General features: G+C 35.9%; 1 protein-coding gene across 4 annotated transcripts in view; it reads right to left on the bottom strand.

Moving 5' to 3' along the window:
* Window positions 1-20,691, bottom strand: part of ARHGEF12 (Rho guanine nucleotide exchange factor 12) — a 151,611-nt gene that overhangs the window by 35,075 nt on the left and 95,845 nt on the right. For all 4 annotated transcript variants that reach the window (XM_061146127.1, XM_061146134.1, XM_061146142.1 and 1 more), the window contains 15 exons: window positions 20,074-20,252; window positions 18,713-18,790; window positions 18,405-18,524; window positions 16,757-16,897; window positions 11,334-11,408; window positions 9,152-9,244; window positions 7,457-7,567; window positions 7,096-7,194; window positions 4,412-4,454; window positions 4,016-4,121; window positions 3,448-3,585; window positions 2,766-2,798; window positions 2,338-2,452; window positions 1,597-1,702; window positions 11-223 (listed from right to left, as the gene is read on the bottom strand). In XM_061146127.1, coding sequence (XP_061002110.1) covers window positions 11-223; window positions 1,597-1,702; window positions 2,338-2,452; window positions 2,766-2,798; window positions 3,448-3,585; window positions 4,016-4,121; window positions 4,412-4,454; window positions 7,096-7,194; window positions 7,457-7,567; window positions 9,152-9,244; window positions 11,334-11,408; window positions 16,757-16,897; window positions 18,405-18,524; window positions 18,713-18,790; window positions 20,074-20,252 — 1,650 coding nt within the window. The remainder of the gene's footprint in view (window positions 1-10; window positions 224-1,596; window positions 1,703-2,337; window positions 2,453-2,765; window positions 2,799-3,447; window positions 3,586-4,015; window positions 4,122-4,411; window positions 4,455-7,095; window positions 7,195-7,456; window positions 7,568-9,151; window positions 9,245-11,333; window positions 11,409-16,756; window positions 16,898-18,404; window positions 18,525-18,712; window positions 18,791-20,073; window positions 20,253-20,691) is intronic.

Below are 20,691 nucleotides of genomic sequence, written 5' to 3'. Positions count from 1 at the left end.
ATTAGCTCACCCATATCATTCTCTTTCCCTCCTTCCTGGGAAAGAGTGGCCCCTGAAACCATGGAGGATGTGGAATTGGCTGGCAGGTATCCAATGTCTGCTCCTTCGCTTGCTAATCCACTTTGGCGCAACTTCGCAGAGTCCTGGGGCTCAGGACTCACCGAAGAGGGTATGGACAAGTGCTTAGGGTGGCGCTGCTTCTGTAGTTCCATGGCTCTGCCAACTGAACAGAAAGCAATGGTTAATAAATCATGTGGCAAAACAGCTTTAAAAAAGATGAAAAGAATTTAGAAAGAACATGGTGGGCCCTAGAAACATATAACATGAATTACACAGAGCGAGGAAGAGATAGATAGACAGAAAGATAGGAAAGAAGGTAGAAAAAAAGTAAGGAAGAAAGAAAGAGAAGGATGGAGGTGGGGGCGTGGAGAGAGAGAGAAAGGCAGGGGAGAGCGAAAGAGGAGGAGGAGAAAAGGGTGGGAGATGGTAGAAGCCAAGGGGGAGAGAAGAGGCAGAGGACGAAGGGTCCTGAGAAAAGGAGCTGAGAAGATCAGCACTGGGTGGGGGAGAGGGGACACCGACAGACAGCGATGGACACACACAAAGCTGTATTCCTGTCAGGGTGAAGAGGAAGCCCGCTGGCTCTGTGAGCTCTTAGCAAGCCCCTACCCCACTCCTCCCTAACACTCACAATTTCTTCATCGTGACACGCCTCAGAGACCATGCAGAATAATTCCCATCCTGCCTGTTACCAGTGTTCACATCAGTCACCATGAGAAACACCCCATAGCCGTGCACATCTTCACATAGCTCTATACATCTCTAATCCTAAAATTGTTCCTTCCCTAACTCCTACAATTCTTCTTCTGAATCCCTTGGAACTCATGGTTACCATCTGTTAAATTTTCCATTCTCCTCAGCCTCTTCTCTAAAGATTTCCTTCATCTTCTCAGTGTTTCTCAACAAGGGGCATCATGACATTTGAATGAGGATTCTTCACGGGGTGGGACACTCAGGTTTGCTGGATCACAACACCCGTCCCCAACTCCAACTGTGCCAGAATTTTCAAATGTGGTACTGCCCAATGTGAGGACCACTATAGGACCTAATTTCTCTCCCCATAGTACTACCTCTACTTCTCCTGTAGCCCTCTCTAGGAGAGCAACTCTCTGTTAGGCCTGAGGATGGAGGGACATCAGGAAATAAAGCACAATGAAGAGATGGACAACAGTTTAAGTATGGAGAAAATGAGTCATATATGTACAAAAAGACAAAGTATGATGGTGAAGTTCATGTACATTTTGTTTTGTAAATTTAACAATCAGAAAGTGAATGCAAACAAAATCAGAACAGGTAAGTAAATTATGTTATAAACAGCTGATGGGATGTTCTACTGCCATTAAACACTTAAGACAACTGTCAAGTCTAACTGAACACCGGGGGTTCAGTTAGAAATGACACTGAATAGAAACAATGGAGGTTCAGTGGAAACATTTCTAGAACATCTTTCTCCAGCAACCCAACCTAGCTAAATGAGCCTCTGATATAAAGACAGCATGGAATGGTGGGAATGCAGCATTTCAAACTTCAACATACTTGCACTGTTGTCATGGCGGCTTGGTCTCCTAGGGGGTCCCAAGATGCTGGTGAATCCTCTTCGCTTCCCTTTTTCTTCGCCTTCCCTGTCTTTCTTCATACTTTGCTAGAATCAAGGTACAATCAAAGAGATAAGAGATGCACAATTCTGATGGTCAAGTTGAAAGAAACTGGCTACATGTAAATGAAAGAAACACACAGGGTCTTTGGAGGCTGGCACACAGCACTATGTACACATCAAAATCAAGATGCCTTTTCAAACCCTTCAGAGCTGACAATTTTGGAAAGTAAAAGGTATTTTTATAACACATTTACTGGGAGCTTGTTTTAAGTAATTTATTCATCTCTTGGATAATATTTGCTAAGCTGTCTGAAGGCACTATGCTAAAAGATGGGGTACAATGAAGGACGTCCTTATCTTCATCCAGCTTTATAATCTAACAACATAAATAATTACAAACATTGAGAGGAACCATAAAAGAAAAGCATGGGGTCAAAACTAAGATGAGGATAGCTCTCTGTGTAAACTCCTGTTTTCACTTTTCACATCACCTAACAATTAGTTTGAACATCTGGATTTCTCACAGGATTTTGAGTTTCTTGAGAACAGGGACCGTATCTTATTCCTGCTGGCATGCTTCACACTAATTTGCTGAAAAAGTAAACACTAAGAAGGAAAGCCCTGCAGTCAGATGTAAGAAGCATGGCGACCTGAACACACTATTACTATTCCAGTTTTACCTTGATTTTTGGAAGGAATCCAATCCGACCCCGCTTGTGCTCCAAATTTCGAGGTTCTTTCACTTTTACTCCCAAATGTTTCATGTACATGAGAATAACATATTGCATTGTCGAACTGGGGGAGAAAGGATTAAGTAAAATAAGACTTATGGGAAGGGACAGTGGGTAAATAAAGGTACCAAACGACTTCCAAAACCTCCATGCTGAAAGTCTTAGAATTCATCAAGTGAAAAATAAAGAGCTATCTACTCACTGTGACCAGTAAAGATTCTACTCAAGATACTAGAATATTAGTCACATAAAATACAAGCCACCAGGGACAGTCTATATTTTTAAGTTAAAAGAAATAAATCTTAATTTAGGACAGGAGAAAAGACAGTTTCTTTTTTTTTGATCCTTAAAATTCAAGGAAAAAATAGTTACATTACCTCTTTTCTTCTTCTACAGCCTGAGCAGTCATCCTAAAAATAAAAGCATTTAAAATGAAATATTACAGTTTAATAAAAGAGCTGTTACTAAACTCAGATAACTGATCAACAAAACAGAGTCAAGTCCATGGAATTCTCCAGGCAAGAATACTGCAGTGAATAGCCATTCCCTTCTCCAGGGGATCTTCCCGACCCAGGGATCAAACCTAGGTCTTCCCCATTGCAGGCAGATTCTTTACCATCTGAGCCACCAGGGAAGCCCCTGTGGCACAGTAAACGCTTTGGGACCCACTCTAAGTCTCTGTCACCTGGAGTGATATATCAGAAAAATTGTGATCCCTGAAGGATCACTTTTTCGTCATCAACTTGCTATAAATGCTATAAAAATAGCAAGAAATATTTTCAAAGCCTGTGAATTAAAGCCAATGTAGTATTCAACCTGTTTTTGATCAGTTAGAAATTCTACAGTTACTCATTTTAGCAATACCCAGAAAAAGAAATACAAGAACATCATCTACAATATCAGCATAAACTTAAGATACCAGCTTCTCAAGTATTATCACAAGGTAAACAGCTCTACATAGGCAACCTGACACCCCTTCTAAACTTGTTCAAAATGTACTTTACACATAATTATCATCTCAGTAGAAAGGGCGTTTCTACGTGTATTTCTATTACTTACAACACTTCTTCAATTTTGGCAACAATCTGTTCTGCACATGCCCGTTCTTTCTCCAAAGTTAACCGGTCCTTGTCTCGCTCCACATCAAGTTTCGTCAGTTCGCTTTCAGCCAAGGTCAGCCCCATGCTGCGCTTCTGCCTAAAGGGAATAGGAGAAACTTCCTGAGGTAGCCTACAGAAAAACTATCTCCCTCTGGAGATGCTTCATCGGAGTTTCCATAGTTATGAATTTCTAGCAACAGGTAAAATGTCATGGTTTTCTATTTGGGGGCCCATGTCACCTGGGACACTGCAGGAAGAAAATTCTAGAGGAAGTCACTCAACAGAATACGTATCTTGAAGGACACATTTGGCACAGATAGGTACTAAGCTCAATTCCTGCCAGTCATAAGGAAAGGGGACCATGCATTCTCAGTACCATTCCAACCTTTCGACGCCAGAAGTTCATTAGGTTTTAGTAACAGTGATAGAGACCATATGTTATGCCAAGGAATGTATAACCTTTTCCTACCTAAAAAGAAGATTAATTCAGGACGACCATATCAGCTTCTGTAGACTATGAGGCTTACCGAAAATCCTCCAAGTGCCTCTGAACTTCTGGGTGGACTCTTTCTTGCATAGTTTGGATATAGTGGCGATGTAGATCCTCAGGAATAAGCTCTGGTCTTCTTTTTTCTGCATAAATACATGAAATCACCTGATTTCTGTGCACATTCTGTGCATTGTAACTGGCACTATTTGGTGTAAACTTAACTTGAAGTAAGATAAAGAGATACTCAATATATTTTAAGTATTTTATCTCAAAATTCACATTTCATTTACTCTTAAATGTACTATAGGTTCTTTTACTGTTGTGATTCATATGACCTACTAGTCACGGTGTAACAGATAAAACCTCTAGAGAGGTGATGAGCTACCTATCTACAGAGATGTAATCCTCTAGCACATTGGTGCTCCAAACTTACCTAGATCTATGGATATTTCATCAGGAACAGAAACTTTCAGGTGCTAAAACAAAAATGCAGACAAAAAGTGAAATAGCACCAAGAGTCTTTCAGGATGCATATAAGTACTCACGAAATAGAGAAAAAATGTGAATACCTATATTTATAAGCATATTCATGTATAAGCTCATTTCTGGGGTACCACCCATCTAAATTTCCCAGCTTTGGAATATTCTATGGTTTGAACTTGAAAATAAGCCCTTTCCCAGAGGATCATGTTATAAAGGAAATACCTACAATCTGTTTTACTAGATGACTGAATGCTTTTGTGCCTTACTTATTCCTGTTGGCTTTGGCTCTCTAGAATGAACAAATATTGGTTTGGGCTTTCGAAAATCACTGGTTAAGATAATCAGTCACACACTGTTTGAATCAATATAGGTAAAAACCTAAACTATATGTAGATTACCATATGAAAAACTTACTCATGTATAACAATTTTATTCACTGTATTTGAGACACTCACAACGAAGACCATGATATTCCCAATCATATTGGTATATAAAGCTAAAGAACCCTCACAAGAAGTCATACTCCCAATGAGAAAGTGTTGGATATCAGTGTCGAAACTCTGGAGTCTTAAATCTCTAGTTCTTACATCTGTAGTTTTTACTACTGAAATAAGATGACTGTGTCATAATTTACTTCTTCTTAGCTATGCTTTTTTCACATGATAACTGCAGTTTGTGATCCCATTACCAGATAATTTTCTCCTGTTAATTGGGAAATGTCTCAGAAAAAATTATTTTGCATTTGGAGAAAATATATTATCTTCTTCAAATTTACTCTGTATTATACACCCACTTAAGTCATATCCTTCCAGAATTAATAAAAAAAATTAATGTAAGATTTGAAGTTTTACATCTGAAAATAAGTTGCTGCTAAAAATTAAGAAAGCTCTAATATTTATTTGAAGAGCAGTAGAAATGGATTTCAAAGTTTTCTCTTTATTTGAAGTTGCCATAAAGTAGCTCAAGCCAACTTTCCAGAAGTACCTCTAGCACAAATGCAAAAAAGTAAATATATGTTCATTTCTGTATGTGGGTATTTATATGAAATAATATCACCTGTGGCATAAAAGAATAACTAGCAAATTAATCTAGCAGGGTTCTTACACTTTGATGTTAATAAGCTTATATAGATCATGAGCAGCAAAATACAAGACATCACCTGGTCTAAAGGCACATTCTGTGCCTTAGCATGGAATGCTCTAGAGAAACATCAAGTTCATATAAACTTCAGTATATTGTCATTTCTTCATGGAAGAAAATCATCTTAATAGATATAATGTGTAATATTTTAAACAATGGCATTATAATCAGAATCCTAACTAATCCATTCAGCAACTATCTGAGTGACCACTCTGTCAGGATCTATTCAGTTTTGGGGAAACAGCAGCAAACAAACAGAACAAAAGATATCTGCCCTAATGGAGCTTACATTCAGGGCAGAAGAGCAGGAATATAGACAGATAAAATAAAGAAAAAAATATAAATTCTATGGACAAAAATAACACAGGAAAGGTGACAGAAAGCAAGGGGGATGAAATTTTAAGTAAATTGGTCAGAGAAGGCCTCATTGAGAAGGTAACTGTATTCAGCCATGTGTAGGTGTAGAGGCAGCTTTGTAATAAAATACAAAGAATATAGGGCAAGTGCTGGAGGAAGAGGGGGAGCCAAAATGTTTCTATGTGAGTCTGTTTAAGATGGGAGAAATAACCATGTCTGCATACTAATAGGACTAATTCAGTAGAAAACAAAAGAACTGATGATGCAGGAGAGAAGGGGTACGTATGCTAGAATAGAATCTTTGAGTAGGTATAAGAAAACACAATCTGGATAAATAGGGGAAGAGGTGGTCTTGAACTAAAAGCAGAACAATTCCTACATATCATCAGGAGAGAAGGTTGAGCGTACTATATGATAGAGGTAGGGTGATACCTCTGGTAGAAGTTATCTTCTGTATGCTTTAAATTTCTCAAAAAAAAAGCAAGGTCATCAGTTGAGAAAAGAACAAGAGAGGAATTAATGGAGAGTTTAAAAGAGAGAAGGTGTGAAATAGTCAACTAAAAGAACTGCAAATATGAATGGACTAGAGACATGCAGCATGATTATCAGAGACGTATTAAGGGCTGTTATTTACCCTAGAGCAAGGCTAATAATAAAACACATTAGTTTAAAAACCTTATTAAGATTTCTATTGGTAAAATAAAACACTTATTATTATCTACCATCATTTATATGAGTAAGATCTTTTCCATCCCTTTTAGTTAAACTTGGGCCTCCAAACTTCAAAGAGGCCAACCAGAGTCCAATTATACAAGTACTAACCTTTGGATCTTAATATATATTTATATATACACATATATACTGTATTCTCTTTTTCATTCCCTTATCCTAAATATGCATACATATAAACATATATATATATGTTTATATCCCTTAAAACCTATTGTGAGAATTTATATGCCTATAACTAACTTAGAAATGATAAAAAATAAGTCATGAGTAATCAATAATTGAGATATAATACAGACATCAGGAAGCACAATAAAGTCCAAAAACATGGGAGGGAAGATTGGAAGTTGGGAGGCCAATAATTCAGTGTACTGAAGCAAAGATTATAATATTAACTTGGTAACTTACAGCAGATCGATCCAGGAAGAACTGATGAAACTCAAGGAAGACACGACGGGTCTCCTTGGAATTGGTCTGTTTATATAGGTCTGAATAGAGATAACAGAGCTGTAGTGGAGAAAGAAATGGGGAAGAAATCATGAAAAATGTCATCTGTTAGATCCTCACTGAGTATAAATGTCTGAAACAAGTAGGTCACCATGAACAATGTAGTTATTACCATATAACCAAAGCTTTAAAAATTAGTAACATTTTAATCATCATAGAAAACTGACAGAAGTCTATCTACCCATCTTGCTAAAACTGGAAAGTTTCATGGCATTTGAATCAATTAAGAACTCTAAACTGGCTAAATCATAAAATATATTACCAATGTTGCAGGGTCAAACTGGGAAACTACATGGTGTAAGAAAACAGCCAAGTGAGCCGGGCGAGATTTCAGCAGTTCAATGCTCTGAAAACAGCTGCACTGCCCATTGATCTAGAAAAAGAAATAAATATACATCAGTAACACCAACACATAGATGCAAAATGTAATGTCAGCTCAGTTAAATATGACTATTCCAATTTCACTTTGACCTATCCTAAAAACTTTAAGGTTTAAAAAAACTTCACAAGAATTTATTATAAGCAACATGGGCTATGGAATCTATTCCTCTGAAAAGTATCTCTTGGAAACAGGTTGGAAGACCGACCGTCCTGGGAGAATGTAAGTCCGGAATATAATTATCAAAGAGCTCACAGGTCTACAAATCAGTACAGAAAAAAAACAGGTTAATAACACTTCTAAAAATGTAAAGGGAGGCTTTCTGCCTAATAACAAAATAGGTGTCTTCCTTTTAGGCTAATCATAGAGATGGCGGTAGGAAATGGAGTTGTGCAATTTTAAATAAGACAACTCCTAGAATACTTGTATGTTTCCAAACTGCAATGAACACAGAAAGCAGCAAGAATTGACCTTAACCTAGAATCATGTAAGTTAATCTAAACAAGTAACACCCATTCTGCACAATCTCTTTCAGAAAATATAAGAGGACTAGGACTTCTCAACTCATTCTAAGAGCTCAGCATCAACCAACTATCAAAACCAAAGATATTACAAAAAAAGAAAACTACAGACTACTATTCCCTATAAACACACACACAAAAATCCTCAGCAAAATAATAGGACTGAATTCAACAATATTGGAAAAAGGAAAATATATTATGACTAACCGGGGTTTCTCCCAGGAATGAAACAGGAATAGCTGTTTCCAAATGCTAATAACATCAATTAATGTAATTTACCATTATATTTAGTTACACGTAAATTACATTAATGTAATGTAAATTTAATAACAACATATGATGATCTCAGTCATTCAACAAAATTCAACATCTATTCATGATAAAACTCCTATCAAACTAAAAATAGAAGGAAACTTCCTCAATTAAAAAAAAGCATCTACAAAAACCTATGGCTAACATCATATTAATAATAAATGATTGAATGCATTCTTCCTAAGATTGAGAATAAGGCCAGGATGCCCTGTCTCACCACAGTGATTCAGCCTCAGACTGGAAATCCTAACTAGCGCAGTAAAGGTAACAACAAGAAATAAAAGATAAACGCTGGGAAACAAGAAAATAAAAACTGTCACAGTTATTTACATAGAAAAATCTTAAAAAGTTATTTTAAAAATCTTTTTGAAGTAGTGAGTTTACTAAAAGATCACGTGAGCTTACTAAAAAGGACAAGAATAAAGCCAATCACATTCCTATATACCATCAATAAACAACCAGAATTTGAAAATTAAAAAAAAATTTATAAGAACATCCCCCTTCTCCCAAGGTAAAATACTTAGGTAAAAATCAATGACTTCTCATCAGCTTCAAGAGCAAGGCCATTTCTATTGGTCAAAGCTAAAATAAGCAATTAACCCAAGCAATTAACCAATTAATCTTAGTTCTAAGACTCGAGCTTCAAATCCTTATAATTTCAATCTCTAGAAACTGTTCATTTTTGCAATAAATCAAACCTCTTAGAAAATTAATCATTTGTTTTTTACAAAGAAGAAGTCATCACCTGCTCATGTTCACTACCAAAGTCATCGTCCTCTGCTCCAATAATATGAGGCGCCACACGGGTAGAGGGACTCCCAACAAGTGACTGAGTGTCCTGGAAACATTCATAGAGAAGGAACGGAAAAATTGCCTGGTGGTCAATTTCAGAGACAGAATAAAGCCAAACTATCAAAAAGACGCGGTTCACTAAACTGACTGGGTTTCTTTTCCTTTTCATTAGGTACTTTATTTTCAAAGTGGTTCTCAAATTTTCCAGTATTGACTGTTTCTTGGTCAGGGGGAGGGGGAGAAAACATTTCCCCTAGAAATAATAAACATCCTCTGCTTATACACCTTTGTTTATCTGGTTCTAATCCCTCTCTTTAGGCTTCATTTATTGTTTCATATATATCTGGACCTTGTTACAGAAAGAAATTAAGCTGGCTTACACAAACAGTTACAATTTTTAACAGTGAATGAAGGCAACAGGACAAAGGAAAAATGGTACTGTTGACATTTTGGGCCAGACGATTCTTTGTTGTGGGGGCTGTCCTATGCACTGTAGAATAAGGAGCAGCATACTTGGCCACTGCCCACCCACTAGATGCCAGGAGCAGCCTCCCAGTCATGACAATCAAAAATGTGTCCAGACCTTGCCAAATGAGCCCTGAGGGACAAAATCATTCCTGGTTGAAAATCATTGGTATAATGCAATAAAATGTTCAAGTAATCACACAAACACTGCTATAGAAACGATGGTAACAAGATTGTAAAAATAAATTGTAGGCTGGCAGCCCTCACTCCTATGCAATAGATCATCCATGTGTCAGTTCACTTACAAATTTGGATTTAGCATGAAAAGGGGAATGTTGGAACATTAGTGTATAATGCAAAAAGTATGGGATATTTGCATACCACAAATACAGAAATGAAAGACCATATAGTACTAAGAGAAATAGTAAATTTGGAACAAATATGAAAAAAATGAGTTTGGCTCAAACCTGACAGCAGTTGAATGCTGTAGGATCTGGGGTTGAGCAAAGAGAGTGAGGCTATGGTGACGTGGGAGTTATCAGCACAGCAGTTACAGCTGAAACTATGTACATGGACCCACAAGCTATAAATTAAGTGACTAATAAACACATAGCTGCAGTTTTCTTCCTTAAGTGTGTTGCAACTCTTAAGTATCTGCATTGCCTAAACTTGATTCTGCCTTTCTGTAGTCTTGCTTTTTAAACCACAAGGCTTTAATAATATTTTTTAAAAAATCAGGTGAAGCAGAAATTTTATTTCTTTAGAGTATTAGTGAGACAACTTTTCATTTTACAGCAGACTTGAGGTTTCTGATTTTTCAATAGTCCTTATGTTGCTAACAATAGACAAATCATAATATGCTATTAAATTTTTTACTATAAAACTTACAAGTCCTAATTTTAAAAAATAAAATCAAAATGCTAAAAATAATCAGTTAGGGATTTACAAGATCTAGCAACTCCATTTCTGATTATATACTCAAAAGAACTGAAGGAAGAACTTAAACGGGTATTTATTTATACATGTATGTTCAGAGTAGCATTATTCATGACAGCCAGAGGTGGAATCAACCCAAGTTTTCACTGATGAAGGAATGGACAAACCAAATGCGGTAAATATACACATAGATTATTACTCAGCCTTAAAAGCGAGGGAACTCTGATACACGCTAAATCACTCATCAAACTTGAAGAATGATGCTCAGTGAAATAAGCTGGCCACAAAAGGACAAATATCATATATTCTACTTATTACACAGTTCCTAGTCAGAGTCGAAGGGACAGAAACTAGAATGGTGTTTGCCAGGGCTGGAGAAAGAAAATAATGGAAGTTAGTGTTTAGTGGACACCAAGTTTCAGTTGGGGAAGGTGAAAAAATTTTAGAGACAGATGTGCTGATGGTTGCATAATGATGTGAATCTAACTTAATGACAATGAACTTAAAGATGGTTAAAATAGTATATTTTATGTTATTTGTATTTTACTATAAAAAATTTAACCACATAATAATACTAACTATGGAGCAGCTATTTTCCAATCTTTATTAAGTTCCTTTAATAAATTTAAGTTTTTTCTCCAAATTAAAAAAAAAAAATACACACACACACATCAGTTATGTCTGTCATTTAAGTATAAGGAAACTCACTATCATTTCATTGATTTCATACTCACAGTGTCCTGAATTGCTTCACTTTTCTCTGGGTTTTCCTCTAGATAAATCCTCTCTTTCAAGCCACTCTTGGGACTCTAATGAAAATAAAAAAACCAAAAAACGACGTGTTCAACAGGCCCACCAAAGGAGATAAGAAAAAGCAATGTGAAAGAATAATGTTCTGAATGACACATCTGTGTTTGAAACTAGTAAATATCTTTCATATAATACTTGGCTCTGCTACTTTTTATCTGACTTTGGCAAGTCATTTATTCTCTTAGGCTTTTAAGTCTTATGTTGATAAAATAATTTCATCTTCAGGCTTGAGGGTTAATTTCTATCAAATAATTCTAATCAGATATATTACATATTTCAAGCTCATTAAGTCAAAATCAAACTCTACTTCCTCTAAATCCCTCTGTCCCAAACTATTCTTTCTATCCAAGTTAAAAGCATTCTAGCCTATTTATATGAAGGAAAATGAGTTTCTATTTTTCTGTTACTACCTTATATAAACTGATTTATGGATTCTTATAAAATTTACATGGTATGTTTGGGATGACCTAATGTAAAATATACACTATATGATACACAAAGCTTCATTTCTAGGGGATAAGGAACACTCCAAGCAATGGGAGCCATTCTTCAGAGCAGCTGACAATGAGACGCAAGAAATTTTTGTGTGAATGCCTATATACAAGATATAAGCTATCTGTATACATAATGTATATAAGATAGAACAGTAATTTCAAATATAAGCCCCACCTGGGAGAAATGGATGACTCTGGGTTAAGAGGTAGGACAGATCAAGCTAGAATAATCTTATCACACCAAAAAGAAAGAAACCTATGTTACTGGGGAGTCATGTCAAAAGAACACAGAAAACAACTTGAGAAGGAGCACACTAGTCCCCTCAAAAGGGACAATTTAATAAGTATCAAAAAGAAAAATGACTGTAATGAACTGAAATGCAATAAGAAACAGGTTAAAAATCTATGAATTCAAAATATTACACATCTACACACATGTGTGCAAACATCCCCACATTTAGTGACCTTCGGATTATGTCAGGGCACCAACTCTTCTGAAAACAGATACGTAAGGGAAAATAATCAAATATTTATCCTGAATTTCCTGTATAAGCTATACTTTACAGCAACTTAAAAGCTAGAAGGAAAAATTCTTTATAAAATAATTCCATCTAATGAATATAGGAAGAATGACAAAATTATATCATTTTGAAATCCCTTATTAAATAATAGATGCAGGCATTTTTGCTATGAATGGAAGTAAAAACATTAGATAAAAACTTAGTGGAGAAATTTATAAGGAAGGAATTATGCTGATAGAATCTGCATACCTTATACAAACTTAACAATTATAAAAAGACAACCAGACATTCTCCTCCTAATGTGATGTAACAGGATATACACAGTACCACCCATGAATTGTTCTTGCCAAACAACAACCCTCAATCCTTATTCTTTTCAAGACTCTAGATCTTACTATCAATTTTCAGGAAATACATACCAGAGGAACATGCTTAACACCTCCATGAAAATACAATTAGAATGTGGGTAGTTCTATTGGACATATGACCCAGCTTAACAAAAAAAAATAGTAAGAAGAAAAAAGAGGAGGGAACTATCATAAATTAAGAGACTTATCAACCAAAGACTGAAGCTGTTGACTGGATCCTGACTCAAATAAACCTACTGTAAAAAGATTATTATAAGACTATTAGGCTAATCACATTGCATATTAAGAAGATATTACTGAATATTTGATAGTGCTTCTATGGTTCTAACTTTTTAAGTCTTTTTTTTCTTCCAAAGATGCATGTTAATGAAATAATATCTTGGATTTACTTTAAAATATCCAGGATCTGGAGAGTACAAGGAATGAAGGAATACAGACAAAAATAAGTTTAAGCACTTATTGATGACTCTGAGCTGGGTGATTAGGTACATGCAGGAGTTTATTATCTTAGTCTGTTTTTGAGTAAGTTTGGAATTTTTCAAGATAACTTATTTTTAAAATTATTTATTTACTCTTGGCTGCACTAGGTCTTTGTTGCTGCTCATGGGCTTTCTCTAGTTGTGTGTGGGGGCTTCTCTCTAACTGAGGTGAACAGGCTTCTCATTGCAGTGGCTTCTCTTGTGAAGCATGGGTTCTAGGCACACAGGCTTCAGCAGTTGTAGTGTGGGGGCTCAGTAGCTGTGGCACGAGGGCTCTAGAGTATGGGCTCAGTAGTTGAGGCACATGGGTTTAATTGCCTTGCAGCATGTGGGATCTTAGTTCCTGGACCAGGGATGAAACCTGTGTCCCTTGCATTGGAAGGTGGATTCTTAGCCACTGGATCACCAAAGAAATTCCTCAAAGTAATTTTTAAATTAAACGTCAGCTGCAAAATGAAAATCAAAGAGGCAAATGCTCTAAGTTTTAGATGATAACTTGCGATCAAAGGAAATCAGTCCTGAATATTCACTGGAAGGACTGATGCTGAAGCTGAAGCTCCAATATTTTGGCCACCTGATGTGAAGAACTGACTCATTAGAAAAGGACCTGATGCTGGGAAAGATTGAAGGCAGGAGGATAAGGGAATGATAGAGGATGAGATGGTTGGATGACATCACCAACTTGATGGACAGAAGTCTGAGCAAACTCTGGGAGTCAGTGATGGACAGGCGAGCCTGACGTGCTGCAGTCCATGGGGTCGCAAAGAGTCAGACACAACTGAGCGACTGAACTGAACTGAGCTTCTCCCATGAGAAGTACATCCATGGGCATGTGAGCATTCTTTAAAGCCTTCTCTGAGGTGAGCAAGAGCAGGGAATTTCACAATGCTAATGATATCACAAACACCGTAAGGAGATTATTTTATAAAAAGAAGCAGAAAATGGAAAAAACGTAAGCCATTGACTGGTTCCTACAATCTTAATACAGTACAACTGAAACAAACATTGAAATCCATAAGATAAAAGCAGCAAATCTCTAGCTTCAAAAAGACACCTGTAGGCATGACATGTGTTTGTTATGTGTTCAGTGAATACCTAGTCTTCACTGTATTGTCTCGCACGTGGATTTCTACATCATCCACTTATTTGGCCTCAATTGCCTCATCTATGGAATGGTGACATTTGCTTCTTTAAGATTACTATGAGAGTTAAAAAGAGTAACTGTAAAGCATTAGGTACAACTACTATCATAAACTAGGTATTCAATAAATGGTGACAATTTATCAGCCATTTAACACACATTTGTCAAGTTCCTCTTAAGCCAAGCAGTCTTCTTTTCTTACTGATCTCCCTGTCTATTTACTTCATTTTTGACACTGACATGTTTCTGGCTGTGCCTCTCTTCTGCATGCAAGATACAGCCCACACTCTACTCATTCACTCTTGTTCAAAGACCAATTAAACAACAAACACATGTCGAACTGTCTGAATTCACTGGAATGTCTGTTTCTACACTTGCCAATTCACTCTGTACTTCATAAAGTGATATTTCTAAGCCACAGATTTTATGGTTAACATTTCTGTAAATAAGATAAAATTCAAATTTTTCATTTGCATCACTTGTTCTGAATTCCTACAATCTCACTGTCTTTGTAGATATAAAGTCAAATATGATGGGTGCGTTGCTCTCAAGAAACTTGAGAGCAAGTTTAGAAACATCTAAACTTAGAAACATCTCCTACTAGAAACATCTAATGGGAGAGATAAGCCATGAAAACAGAGAGGAGATGCAGCACTAAATCAAAGAGAAGAAATCTGAGGATTCCCAGAAGCAGAACTGCTAGAACAAGTTATAACTTGAACTCGACTTTGCTTCTAAGATCAACTCCAGCCATTTTATCTATTAATATAATCCTAATACACCTGTAAAATTTTCACTGCTCTCCCAAAATGTTATGCATTTTCAGACCTTGGAGCCTTTGAGTGCTGGTATTTTGAAATTAGGTAGAAGCAATCACTTACTAGCTGAGTAAGTCTGGCAAGTTAGCTAACTCGCTTTGGACTCAGTTTTTTATTTTGTTTAAGTAATAACAATAGTACTACTTCATCAGGCTGTTCTGAGAATTAACCAAGATAAAAAATGTATAACACCTATTATAGCTGATGGTATTAATACATATGCTCAATAAATGTAAGCTACTATAATTCTTTTCTTGAGGCAAAACTGAAATCTTTCATCAAGACAATTAGCCTATCTAATCATAAAACTCCTATTAATATATTTCAAAATAAAAATATCCTCAAATTTTCCTTGCACAAGGAACTGAGTCACTGGGCCTAAGGATCAAGATACCCTGAATGACGGTGGCTTAGACCAGTGGCTTTCAATTTTTTTTTTTTACAACCTCCAGTAAGAGAAATTTTACATTAACCAATGTGTACACACACACACACACACAGCTATACATGTGTACAAATGCACACAATACGTGCATGTGTATATACAACAAAAGTCACAAAAAGTAACACTTACCTCCTCTACATGCAAAGCACTCTTATTTCCTATTCTATTCTTTTTTTAAAAATGCTGGCCCCAACCCACTAAACTGATTTTATGACCCACATTGAAAAAAACACTGACTTACAACAGATTATTTTTTTCATCACTTTTAAGACGGGTGATCTATTTTGAAGTAATTATTCCTATTACTGCATACTACTTACAATGTATTGCTGAGTATGTAACACTGAACTTAGCTTTTAAGTATTCATATAACTGTGATGCTACATCATATTCAGCTTAAAATATTTTATCATCTTAACAACTATCCATGTTCATCTGGCAATTTTTGGGTTAATAAAGAAAGCATTACTAAACATGGGCTATTAACTGAAGTCTAAGAGGACTAAGGCTTTTCCTCTTTGAAATGGCAAAGTGCCCCATGATTCAAGACTGAGTCACTCTGACCACAAATGGAATATTAACATGCTCTTAAAGATATCAACAGTTGGCCTCTCGGTTTAGTAAGAAAGCACCGGCATTATTAACTTCTCTACCCACAAACAAGACGCCTGCTGGGAAATTCCATCTCCTTAAAAGAAACATTTGGCAATGGTGTCCAATGGAAAAAGTGAACTCCGGAATTAAAAGCTCATATACAACAGGGTCCAGAATTTCTGCTCATGAAACTGCTATGTTAAAGATGATGGGGACCCTGAGGGATGGTATAGGGAGGGAGGTGGGAGGGGGGTTCAGGATGGGGGATACATTGTACACCCATGGCTGATTCATGTCAGTATATGGCAAAAACCACTACAATATTGTAAAGTAATTAGCCTCCAATTAAAATAAATAAATTAATTAAAAAGATGATGGTGATAAAAAGAAAGTAATAAGAATGCCTGTAGTTCCTATAACTTACAATCAAATCTGGAAGTGGGGCTGTAGAGAAAAATACAACACAATGAAAGCGTAGAACACTTACATCGGCACTGTCACTACTGGGCCGAGAAGTATCTCCGCTGCCGCAGTCAAGTCTGCCGAGTCCATCACCAGGGTCTGCTTCTCCTTCACCGACTGCTAGCCCGTCACCTAATGGCTTGGAGGACGTAACTACAGTTCCATCCTGAAACACATCAGGCACACATACATTAAAAACAAACAACAACAAAAAAACCCTTTCATTACTGACCGCATAAAGAAACAGAGTCACACTGCAACCTCAATGGAGACTGTAAAAAGTTGGCCAGTTTGATGTGATCAAGAATGCTCTACAAGTTCTAAAAGTCAAAGGCATAAATAACTACTAATTCTGTGGTTCTAAAATGGCATGACCTTGAAGACAGGGAAAGTGATATTTAAATAAAGAGAATAAATATTCAAACTTTCAAATAAAAGCAAAAAGATAAAATAGTTTAACTTACATAATTTATATTCCCTGCCTGTTAGTAAAGATTATGACACTATAATTTGTGCTTAATTGCCTTCCAACACTTTACAACTTCAATAAATTGCCAATTCTGGGACACAAAGCTATACTGCAAATTATTATAAGCTTTTAAATTAGGAATCACAGTTTTACTCTTGGAACAGGGTAAGACTGCTGTCTTTGCTCAGTAATAACAACAACATAAAACTGTCAATTATTACTAAGGCAGAATACTCAAAACTTCATATAGCTAATGGGACTAAAAGAAACAAGCAAAAAATGTGTAATGAAAAGTACACTGAACCCGGAAGTCAAGAGGCCTTAAAAATGTGTGATCTTGTGTGAGTCATTTAACCAATTTAGGCCCTGGTTTTCTCAACCATGGCATGATTTTTTTTAAACTTTAAAACGAGCAGATTAGGATAGATGATTTCTGTGTGAACCTACAGACCTAACTCATGAAGAATAACAAATAAGCAGCTTTTACTCATTTCTCCATATACCAAATCTAAACATTACAGAATATAAATCTGGTTGACATATAATGCTGAGTTATTCTTCTAATGAGATTATCATCTTCATAACTTACACCTATACAGCAAACCTATTTTTAAGTTAAAATAAAAATATAGTCATTAAGAACATGAATGTGCTTTAAATTCGTCAGAATAAGTTTAAATTCCAGTTCTATGTTCCATTTAGCTACACGACCATAGACAAGTTATTTAACTTATCTGAGTTTCTTTAAGTGTTTATGTAAAATGGGGAGAAACAACAGTAATATTTAATCTCAGAGGGTTGTTTTGCAGATTAAGTAAGAAAAATTATATATCCCTACTTAAAATATAATTGCCGGTCTGTTTTCAAATGGCAGAATAAATCTCAAAAATGGAAATACACATATCTAAACACATTTCAGTAATTTGTCGCATCAAAGCAAAAACACTCAATTCATTCTAAAATTACTGTGGAACAAAGAACCATGATATCATGACCAAACAATCAGAAGCCCACATTTCTTTTCTTTTTTTTTCACATTTCTTTTAGTTGACCATTATTTCTGCAACATCCGACACAGGACATCCTGTTGGCCTATACTAGAAAAAATAACTTTTAAAAAGGGCAACTGTAACACCGTCTGACACATTCCCAGAAGAAAATTCTCCTGCAAAATGGCGCGCAGCACTTTTAATAATGATGTTACCTGAGCAGAGCCTGTGGCTTTGGATAACTGCTCTTGCAGCTGAGGAATGTGTTTCTTGGCCTCTTGGATCTCTTTTAGCAATCTCTGAGCAGGTGTTCGGTTGTAGTCTTCCTGCAATAGCTGAAAAGTTATAAAAATATTTCAAGAATTAACTTATGTCAAGAAAATATATAAAAAGTCCATTCTTAATTAATAAAATAGCTGATGGCACTGACTACCAATAGTGTCTGATTATGATAAGTACCAACTGAACTATGCCCACTGATGTTTTTACTGGCCTGTAAATAGCCCCATTTCTAACTTAGTACCTGAAGCCGTTCCTGTTCTTTCTGTAACATTTTTCTCAGAATTTCTACTTTCTGGTTATGAACCACATTGTTTTCTTCCTAGAAAAAGAAAACAAACAAACAAATTAAGAACCAATACAAGGAAAGTGAAGCTAAAATATGTATTGAAAATGAGTCATACAATGTTACATTTCAGCTCCAGTTTTCAATACCTATCAGGATTTTCTGTTTCTGGTGGTTATGACGCCAAGCTTTCAGGCTTGACACTGAAGATAAAAGGTTGTAGGGAAATTTCAACCTTTCTATCTCACTTTTGATAAAAAACACTAAAATGTTAATATCAGTTGGAGAAATGAAGTTGACTTAAGTATAAGAATAGTATCTTATACTTTGCCTTCCTTTGCATCTTTACTATCAACCCCCTTGGCATGGCTCAAATTCCCAGTATTTCCGACCTGAAGTATTAAGACAGCTCCCTAATTCATCTCCTGCCATTTCTCCCAGTTTTATAACCCTATAATATTTTATCAAATTAGTCGTCCTAAAATCATGCCATAATCACATCACTCAAAAAATCTGTAATATATACTTAATGATCCAGTTACATGTAAATTAGCTTCATTGTTGAGACTCTTCAAAATCAATAGTCTTACTTTTTCAAACTCATCTCCTATCATATAAATCTTTAACAGGCACCAGCCAAACAAAAATCCTGGCTATTTCTCCCCAATACTTGATGCCTTCTTGGCTCTTTACCTTTGTTTATCCTACTCTCTACCTGGGTTGCCTTCCTCCCCCTGACCTCCGCTGCCACCACTTGGAATGTTAACTGTTCTTCAAAGCTCATTTCAAATAACAACTTTCCATAAAGTCCTTCTTTATTACAACTGGATGTGCTTTCTCCCTCCTTTGAGACCTCATAGAACTTAATATTTTCCTTCTAATAATGTCAACATTTTGCCTTTGTAGTATAATTACCTGCATACCCTTGATTCAATCTCAAACAACAAAGGTTTATTAAGTATCTAGCACTATATGCCAAGCAATATTGCAGACTCTGGGGAAACACAATAAACAAAAAAAACCCTTTCCTCTTAGAGTATATATTCTAAGAAGACAAAGGACCTTGACCACAGATATTTTAATTATATTTTTGTGGGAGGTACCCTGTTTTGTAGATGGTAAGTGTTAAATATTTGAAGTAAATCTGCCATCCCAATATTGTGCAATCATTTCAATCATTATATAATTTTTTATCAGCAGCAAATTATTTTCTACAATCTTAAACTTTATCAAGTCAACACTTTGAAACTCTTAACATAAAGCAAAGGCATTATTCATTATATAACTGGACATTTACAGAGACATTTTCCCACTCTTACCCCCATGAGCACAGGACTAGTAATTCTCTCCATATTCCCAGATGCTCCAGGTGAATGAGGGGATGTCATGATGGGAGACATATGTCCAACGACTGATGGTTCTACTTCAGAATCAGCAAGTGGAATCTGGGGCGACCCAGGTGGGCGTCCCTGAACAGTGAGAGCTACATAGGAACCAGCTTCGGGGAGAGAGATGGTAGAAAGGGGAGGAAAGGGAAAGTGACATTGTCAAAAAAATTTTATACCATTTTACTACTTAATCTTTGATAGTTCTAAAAGATCTAGTTATATGAGAAAGTTTCATCATCTGCTGGCTAATCATTTCTCCACAGAAAAAGAATCCAATCTGTCATTTTTCTTTTATGACTCCCCTACAAATCTAAAAGAACAATGCGATTTTTAGATAACAAATTATTACTCGTAAGATCAGATATTACTTAAAAGCAAGTAAGATTTATAACCCCAATAATTTTTAAAATTTAGATATGAATGACTTATTATCAACCACCTACTAATGGCTATGTTCAATTTCTCAAATGGAAATTTAAAAAATCACCATATTAAGATGATACTAATTAGGTAAGGCTTTAACTAACTCTGTAATGATGCCATTTTAAA

This window comes from Dama dama, chromosome 1, assembly GCF_033118175.1.
Source record: "Dama dama isolate Ldn47 chromosome 1, ASM3311817v1, whole genome shotgun sequence".
NCBI lineage: Eukaryota > Metazoa > Chordata > Mammalia > Artiodactyla > Cervidae > Dama > Dama dama.
Note: the sequence above shows the minus strand (reverse complement) of the source record. Positions and strands in the feature narration are given on the sequence as shown.